The sequence below is a fragment of the Schistocerca nitens genome, chromosome 5 (genome assembly GCF_023898315.1).
Source record: "Schistocerca nitens isolate TAMUIC-IGC-003100 chromosome 5, iqSchNite1.1, whole genome shotgun sequence".
Taxonomy (NCBI): domain Eukaryota; kingdom Metazoa; phylum Arthropoda; class Insecta; order Orthoptera; family Acrididae; genus Schistocerca; species Schistocerca nitens.
The window spans coordinates 269,149,024-269,158,787 of record NC_064618.1 but is presented as its reverse complement, the minus strand read 5'-3'; the positions used below and the strand labels follow the sequence as shown (position 1 = coordinate 269,158,787).

General features: G+C 41.8%; 1 protein-coding gene across 2 annotated transcripts in view; it reads left to right on the top strand.

Moving 5' to 3' along the window:
* Positions 1-2,517: 2,517 nt before the first annotated feature.
* Positions 2,518-9,764, top strand: part of LOC126259723 (senecionine N-oxygenase-like) — a 52,558-nt gene continuing 45,311 nt past the window's right edge. The window contains exons 1-2 of one of the 2 annotated variants that reach the window (XM_049956702.1): positions 2,518-2,830; positions 5,670-5,782. In XM_049956702.1, the coding sequence (XP_049812659.1) occupies positions 2,753-2,830; positions 5,670-5,782 (191 nt within the window). In that variant the 5' untranslated portion in view covers positions 2,518-2,752. The remainder of the gene's footprint in view (positions 2,831-5,669; positions 5,783-9,764) is intronic. The other variant, XM_049956703.1, reaches the window with a different exon arrangement.

Here is a 9,764-nt window from a genome sequence, read left to right as displayed (position 1 = left end):
CTCTTCTTTTGCTACCGAAGTGCATGCTTCCGAAGATCTGTTCTGATGAGCAATACGTCGGAATTCATATGTGCTGTATTACTAAAATAATATAGTAGTTACCTACACACATTAATAAATAGTATATTTTTCTATATTCTTCTTGTATAGCAACAAATTTCGCATCTCTCTCACTTCTACGATTTTCGCAAATCATTAAACTTTCTATCAAAACACGAGGATTGGAACTTTAATAATGGCAACTTTTTATTTAAAGACCGTACAAAATAGATAAGTGGTTCAAAATTTTACTGAACTTCCAAGTAGTCACCAACATTGTGTATAACCCGTTGCCAGCTACGTGGAAGTCGTAGGATACTCTTAGCAGTGCCAGTTGTGTTCACAGTTCTAGCGGCAGGGTCTATTGCCTGACGAAGTTGTAGCAGTTCTGAAGCGAATGCCATGAAGTATTTCCTTCAGTTTAAAAATCGAGTTGAACTTAAGAGGGCTTAAGTCAGGGTAGTGTAGTAGTTGGTATAGCACTTAGAAGCCCCATCAGTCAAACAAATCAGTAACAGGTTGCACTGTACGTGCTTGAGCATTGTCCTGCATGGTCAGGTCCTGCAGAAAGTGTCATCACTTCTGTCTCTATGCTGTTCATTTTTGGAATACAACCTACGACCAGCTTAGAGACAGAGGTGATGACATTTTCTGCAGGACATCACAATCATATTGCAGGACAATGCTCAAGAACGTACAGTGTAAGCTGTTACTGATTTCTTTCACTGATTGGGCTGCTAAGTGCTGTACCACCAACTGCACTCCCCTGACTTAAGCCCTCGTGAGTTCAACTTGATTTGGACTGAAGGAAACACTTCACGGCATTCACTTCAGAACTGCTACAAATTCGTCTGGCAATAGACGGCGCCGGTCGAACTGTTAACACCACCGCTAAGAGTATCCTACGACTTCCACATCGCTGGCAACGAGTTATACACAATGCTGGTGACTACTTTGAAGGCCAGTAAAACTTTGAAACACCTATCTATTTTGTACGAGCTGTAAATAAATAGTTGCCACTATTAAAGTTCCAACCCTCGTATCTGACTTTCAGCAGTGCATTAAATTAGCTTCAGAGAAGAATTCATTGTATGTGTACTCCATCGGAGAACTAGCAACACAATATTATTTCATAATACATTAATCGCTTAATAGCAAAATCCAAAGAGAAGCGCTGCGTACCACAGAGCGCGTAGCCTCTCTCTCGCACACAGAAATCAGAATTGTCTTTTATGTTGAAATTTCAGATAACATATTCGCGACTTGCGCGTAACCGCGTCTGTCTGGACTTTAATGTATACGAACGTAACACTCGTACGCAAAAGCTGGTAAATATTAGTTGCGACGTAACAAACCACTTATGCTTTAGGCTCTTCGGCTGCACACATTCGAGGTGCTTCCGAATGTTTGCACATTCCATCTGTCCATCTTCCATAATGCAGAATTCTCGATCCTTTCTTATCTCTTGGAATCAAGCTAAACGCTTGCTTGATTCTCTAACAGCCATTCACCTCATTATACTTCCTGCCCACTCTCTTGGTCTGTCTAACAGTCATTCATCTCACTACGTGTACTGCTCACAGTCTTCATTATCACCAGTAATCCAGATTTTGAGCACTCAAACATCTGCCCCCCCCCCCCCTTCGGCCCTACAATTACAATCACAATTACGGCTTCCAGAAGCTCGATCCCTGGTCGTTCTAAGACGTTCACATTATATCGTGATTCGGAGTCAATGTTAAAATGCAGCTCCTCCTAGAACTGCCTGGTTAGGTCAGTTCAAGGGTTGCAGAAAGGCAGCAGCATACCATCTCCAACAGGAAAACACACGTGTGGCATCAGCCATCAGTTTCGGAACTCCCGATACTGATGGTTATACACATAACTCCATACTCTGTCTGAAGACTTTATCTTAATTTTGATATTTCTGAAGATGGGCAGAGACCGAAACGCGTCAAAGTATCACTTCTGAACAGAAAAGTGCATTATTATTTACTGTACCGCTCAGCAGTGGTTAAAGATTCATGTTTACATAATCGTCGCACTTCTCCTACGCGACATCATATCGCACCTCAAGTCTATGTTAACTGATTCGAAAAGTTCAGGTCTGTTTGGGACTTCACCATGCGTGTACAGTAGTTAGCGTATGTATGTGCGTAGATGTAAATGGATGAATATCATTGGCGTCCGCTTGGAAAACAGCTACGTTGCCCATTCAGCGACGGAGTTTTGTCCAGAGGTATTCCGGCACACAAAGAACCCATCCCCAAATCTTCCGCTTTCGAATCTAAAGTATGTCAGGCAGCAAACAAAAGATTATCACAGCAAGGATAGTGAGAGCAAAACAAACGTGCAGCTCCTCAGTCCCGCCGAGGTCACCGCATCAAACGAGAGGACTTACGTAACGTCTGTTATACAATCTTATTCCATAGCCTTCATCGTTTCTGCTACCACAGAGCATTCTGCTTCGCAGATAGGCAGACGGCGGCTGTAGTACTGCTGCATGACACGACATTTAAGAGCGCGACGACGAAATCTGCACGGTCAGTGTTTAGTGATCGACTTGCCCGAAATTTTTGAGGCCAGTGCACGATACTGGGGTGACGTGTCTAAAAAGTTCCTCGCCACTTGTCGTTACTGTGCAGAATCCCGGAGGATTCAAATAGACGAGAGGGGCAGGACAGTGCCAGTCTAAGAGCGACATTGGTGAAAGATGAGTCACGTCGCGGTTCTCGGAGCAGGAATCTCGGGCCTAGCGACCGCCAGACGTCTGAATGATGCTGGTTACCAGGTATGTGGAGTGTGCAGGCTCCTTTGCACTTAACAGCGTACTGTTTTCTTTCCAATCTCCATTTGTATGCTCTACAAATCGTTAAACAGTGAGAGACAAAGAATATTTTCATTGTTCCACCTTTTAGGTTTTTTTTCTGTTACCTCCACAGATGGAATGAGGGACGAATGATTCTACGAGCATGTGTGCAAACTATTATTAGTTTAATTTTATGTTTACCTTCCTTGTGAGATTGGTGTCTAAGACGTTGGAGAATATTAGTAGACTCCGCTCAGAAAACCGATTCATGAAACTTTCTAAGTAGGTTTAAGCAAGAAATGAGGCTTCATTCTTTGGGTGTTTACCGTTTGTAACTTCGCAGCGTCTCTTTTCTGCTCTTACGTTACTAAACTACGTGTCCTTAGTATTCGATCGACTCACCCTGTTACTACAACCCGACCTGCACCATTATAATAAAATTCAAAGATTTTTAAAGTAAACTTTAAAATTTGCAGATTTTTTCTTATGCTTCATTATGTGTACGAATGTAAACAAGCATAATAGACGCCATATCAGTCTAAAGGCTTTCGTGAAATTTGTCACCTATGGTAAAATCTTCTTAGTCATAAGGCTACATGCGCAGCCATCCGTGAACACCACTGGAATACTGAAGAAGACCCCAGCGGTGTGTCCGAAACGTTGAGCGGTGAACAAATTTGTAGAGGAACATAGCACCGCCTCACGACTCATAAGATTTAATCATCAATAATAACAGCTCCTCAATATTCATAGTTCCGTTTTAAAAAGACGGATAAAGTGGCAAATACGGATCCTTACATGCCGGTAGTAACTACTCTAACAGAAAAATAATCCTTAAGTTTTAAATTATTGTGCAGGCTAGTTGTTCTTGAAGGATACTACATATTACTTTCTGTTAGTACGTACACTATGCCCTCATCAATAAATCAGGAATCACAACCTGTAGACAGCATTAATGTCAACATACGTCTCGTTTTATTAGTATTCTTGTGACCTGCTATTAGTCTGTTAATAGTGACAATTTGTTTCTCGTGAACGTCGAGTTGAGAAACCAAGAGTGTCGTGCAATCTGTCCATAATGTTTTAGTATCTTCCTTAAACGGTTTTTGTAAACAATGTCCCATATCGAATATAGGTATTTTTTGTTTTGTTTCTTTTTTTTTATATCTAATCCTAAAGTTATCTACATTAACATCCAAATCTGCAAACAACTGTAAAGTCCATAGCATAGGATATTTCCTAGAACACCCCATATTACATATTCCTACGTTCCATTCACGGGTGGAGCACAGGAAGAATGACTAATGTTCCTCTGCGCGTTGTAATTAAGCTAATGCTGTCTGTGCTCTTAGTACGGGAACGATCCACAGGGGGCTGTCGCATATTACTACATTTCTCACTTAACTGCGGTTCTTTAAACGTTGTTAGTTGGATTTCGAGTAATAGTGTGAGTCTATCTTCAAGGGTGTCGCAGTTAAGGGTTTTCGCCTTGTTCTTGACGGTCGCTTTCGTGACACTGTCAAGTAAACCTACGACGATGTTATTCTTGCTATACACATAAGAACACTTGTTACATCTGTTTGATTTTGGTCCCACGCACCTATGGAATTTTCTAGAATTGGTCGCACAAGAGTTTGTAAGAAATCTACGTTGTAGACCGAAAATATTTTCCCAATATCCGACCACTGTGTAATTATTTCGCTTAATAGTCCCATAAACTGCTACACGCAGTATTTATATGAGCTGACTGATTACAGTTGTGACTCATCGATACTGTAGTCAAATGAACTCTGTTTCTGTGTTTTGAGAACTGCACAGTCTCACTCTTCTGAACGTTTACAGCAAATCACCACACTTCTCTCCTTTTTAAAATCTTAACGAAATCCGAATGAATATTTGTGCAGCTTCCTTCCCGACTGCTCATATAATCGTACCTACATCCACATCTACGTGATTACTCTGCTATTCGGAATAAAGTGCCTGGCAGAGGGTTCATTGAACCGCTCCGCTCTCGAACGACGCGCGGGGAAAAACGAGCACTTAAATTTTTCTGTACGAGGCCTGATTTCTCTAGTTTTTTCGTGACTATCATTTCTCCCTATGTAGATGGGTGCCAACAGAATGCTTTCGCAATCGGAAGGAAAAATTGGTGATTGAAATTTGATGAGAAGATCCCGTCGCAACGAAAAACGGCTTTGTTTTAATGATTGCCACTCCAGTTCACGTATGATGTCTCCCCTATTTCGCAATAGTGCAAAACGATCCGCATTTCTTTGAACTTTTTCGATGCCGTCCGTCAGTCACACCTGACGCTGATCCCACACCGCACAGCAATACTCCAGAATAGGTCGGACAAGCGTGGTGTAAGCAGTCTCATTTAGTAGACGTGTAGCACCTACATGCATACAAGGCAAAAATTCTATGTTTCTTTCAGTATACTATTACCATAGTCCTGTGAATAAAGCGGGACCTCAAAAGAACGCAAATGTATATATTGAGAATATTATTATGCAGCCTACAACTACGTACTGTATGTCAGCACACTCCACGTGGGAGTGACTTACTAGATTTGGACTTCTACAGGCAAGCAGATACCGATGAGAGGACGCTGTAATGTGCTCCATGTTTCTCCAAACATAAAAGCCTATAATGTATTGTTATGCTATAAAAATATTGTCCCATTTTGTCGGAAGGGAGTGCAGAGTTTTCAGCCGTAGGTGTCTGTGTGTGTGTTTTTGTTTTGCTACCTAAATTATGTGTTCATTGCACAACGAATAATGAGGAATGATGTACAAAGGATATTTCCTACTTCACTTTGCAGGTCACGGTGTTCGAACGATCAGATAAGCTGGGCGGTACTTGGGCATACACTCCCAGCACGTGGCTGGATGATGACGGCAGACCAGTGTACACCAGCATGTATGAGAACTTGGTGTGAGTACAAAAAACACAACAAGAATGATAGTTTGTGTATCTGCAGTCGTATCACTAATCAATACGCAGAGAATCGTGAAATGCAGTTTAAAGAAATGTGGTTTCCTTTTGCATTGTATCTGTAATTTAGATTACCGTAGATTCAATCTGCAACAATCCAGGGGAATCTTACGACCAGTTAGATGTACTTCTGTATTTCTTTTCTCACCATCGATATGTTTCTTTACTTCTGTGTGTACGCTAGTCTGAGGTTTCTTGTAATCGTTGCTGGAGGCCCAGCTATCTGTGATGCATGTAAAGGATGAATCCGCGATGACGTTACAGTCAGGTAAGGGGTCACTGACACGAAAACGACGGAGTCGAAAGTTATACGCGAAAATCGTTATGGCAATGGGCCTCTTCTACTCCAAGCTCTTTGCTTTCCAAATTTTTCGAGGATGAATTATGGACTGAAACAAGTAAAAAGTGTCTAATAAACATGGGTTCTGAAGGGCATACGTTGAGAGCTATGTTCACTTGTTTAGTAGATGTGTTTCACAGTAGCAAAGAAGAACAGGTTTTCGTATCTCATAATGTACGTACTTTAGGCTCGTGTTTACTGTAATTTTTCTCTTGTTTTAGTCAAGAGTACGATCACTCAAAATACGGAAAACAAAGCGTTTGCAGCAAAAGAGTTTCACCGTCAGAGACATCGGAACAATTTTGGGTTATACACTACTGGCCATTAAAATTGCTGCACCAAGATGAAATGCAGATGATAAACGGGTATTCATTGCACAGATATATTATAATAAAACTGACATGTGATTACATTTTTATGCAATTTTGGTGCATAGATCCTGAGATATCAGTACCCAGAACAACCACCTCTGGCCGTAATAACGACCTTGATGTGCCTGGGCATTGAGTCAAACAGAGCTTGGATGGCGTGTACAGGTACTTCTGTCTATGTAGCTTCAACACGATACCACAGTCCATCAAGGGTAGTGACTGGCGTATTGTGACGAGCCAGTTGCTCGGCCACCATTGACCAGACGTTTTCAATTGGTGAGATATCTGGAGAATGTGCTGGGCAGGGTAGCAGTCGAACATTTTCTGTATCCAGAAAGGCCCGTACAGGACCTGCAACTTGCGGTCGTGCATTATCCTGCTGAAATGTAGGGTTTCGCAGGGATCGAATGAAGGGTAGAGCCACGGGTCGTAACACATCTGAAATGTAGCGTCAACTGTTCAAAGTGCCGTCAATGCGAACAAGAGGTCACCGAGACGTGTAACCAATGGCACCCCGTACCATCACTCCAGGTGATACGCCAGTATGGGGATGACGAATACACGCTTCCACTGTGCGTTCACCGCGATGTCTCCAAACACGGATGCGACCATCAAGATTCTGTAAACACAACCTGGATTCATCCGAAAAAATGACGTTTTGCCATTCGTGCACCCAGGCTCGTCGTTGAGTACACAGACGCTCCTGTCTGTGATGAAGCAGCAAGGGTAACCGCAGCCATGGTCTCCGAGCTGATAGTCCATGCTGCTGCATACGTCGTCCAACTGTTCGTGCAGATGGTTGTTGTCTTGCAAACGTCCCCATCTGTTGACTCAGGGATCGAGACGTGACTGCACGATCGGTTACGGCCATGCGGATAAGATGCCTGTCATCTCGACTGCTAGTCATACGAGGACGTTTGTATCTAGCACGGCGTTCCGTATCACCCTCCTGAACTCACCGATTCCATATTCTGCTAACAGTTAATGGGTCTCGACCAACGCTATCAGCAATGTCATGTTACGATAAACCGCAATCGCGATAGGCTACAATCCGACCTTTATCAAAGTCGGAAACGTGATGGTACGCATTTCTCCTCCTTACACGAGGCATCACAACAACGTTTCACCAGGCAACGCCGGTCAAGTGCTGTTTGTGTATGAGAAATCGGTTGTATACTTTCCTCATGTCTGCACGTTGTAGGTGTTGCCACCAGCGCCAACCTTGTGTGAATGCTCTGAAAAGCTAATCATTTGCATATAACAGCATCTTCTTCCTGTCGGTTAAATTTCGCGTCTGTAGCACGTCATCTTCGTGGTGTAGCAATTTTAATGGCCAGTAGTGTAACTTTCGACTCTGTCGTTTCCGGACCAGCATCGCTTACCTCAGATTGACACATTCACCCTTCTCCATCATCCTTAAAAGATTGTAACATCATCATGGAATCATCCTGTACATTTTACCTTCATTCTCTCCTGTTGTCCAATTAACCAGTCCTGCATGCTTAACAATTTTATTAAATAACACCTGTCCAATAGCGAGGATACTTTTTTTTTACTTTCTTCTTTCAGTACCTTTCTTTCGTCGCTCCTAATAATATATTTCATCTGTCGTTATTCATTTTTAATATCTTTCTGCAAACTTGATTTAAACGGGTCTACTTTCTTCTTTGCAGCTTCTCAGTATCAAGCGAGTATTTTCAAGATCGTCTTCGTCAATGTTTAAAATTTGTAGTTTTTTTGAGGGAGGTAGGGGGGGGGGGATTTACCTTCAGTTTGACGACTGAGACGACATAATAATGAAACATGCTGAGGCATTATAACCGTAGCGGTATTTTCCTTACTGTTTTCCTAAACTCTCAGTACAGCTACTGGGATCGCGTTTCTAGTCCATTGAGTTTCATTGGAGTCTTTCGTATATTCTAGTCCTCCGCCTAGTAGAAATATGTATTCATTATTCACAAGAAGAGCTCTCCCACCACTCAGTAACGACAATTGTTAACGTAGCGTGAGTCACCATGAGATGTTTATTCAGCAGCTACCGTTCTGTCTGCTCGCTTTGCAATGTAGTTAACTGTTCTCAGCTACGTCAATCATGTTCACGAGGTCTGGAGACACTGAAAGAGTAGGCCGAGTTCACAAATGGTCTCACACACTGCAGCAGATACAAGATAGTCACTAGGCTACGCAGAGCTAAAGCATGTAAAACGTTATACATTCTTAACTGTTTTCTTGTGTCTTCTGAAAGCTCGCTGCCTCTTTGATTTCAGATTAAATTAAGAACTATATTTGGTATATGCCTATCACCACATTAATTCGTTTCCAAGCGCAGAAATGTTATAGATAATCGTATTATCACCCATAATTCTCTACATATTTACCGAACCTTCTGAATGTGCTCTGGAGAATTCTCAAACTGTATGATGCCTGCCACAGTAGAATTATTGTAATGCTTATCGAATTGCTACGATTTTCTACAGCACCTCAAGGCTTGAGATTGTCAGATGATATTGAGCACCAGCTGTGCTCATTAGTGTCTCAACCATTATTATTATTATTATTATTCTGCATTCTGTTTTCGCTTTTCTTTGTGCCCGACATCACTTTCATTCTCTGAGATCGGGCTCTTTTCCGCTCGTTAGACCAAGTTGTTCCGTAATTTTTGGGTTTATCTGCCGGGCCAACAGTCAAGTTGTGAAATTTCTGCCAAAAAATTTTTCTTTCTGGTTCATCAAGTTGCGCTACTCTTGCTTCCTTCACATCTCCTTTTGCTGCACCGATCCGTTCTGGAATTCCGATTTTAGCTTTACTGTAATTTCGTAGAGTTCCACAACTTGTCTGGTTAATCTATTCGTATCCAGTCTTTTTTCGCGACCCCAAATTTTAACCTGCTCATTTTTATGTCCCAGCATATTTCCGAGTAGTATTTCTTTATTTGCTTATAGTCTGCACGTTCCTTCTTCACTGTAATTTACACATAACGATTTCATAATTACTTTTAGTTTCTGCTTTAAAATCTTTAATGTCTCTCTTTCTGTTTCAGTGAGTATTTCAACCCCTTAATGAAACTCTCATTTGTTATTGCGCTGCAGTGTCTTTTTTGTTATAGACATCTTTTGTAAGCTTGAAAGGTGTTTCCATTCTCTGACACAGAATTTCGAAACTATTTCAATTCTGGAATCGTTTCGCCTAAATATTGCAACTGAGGAACTCA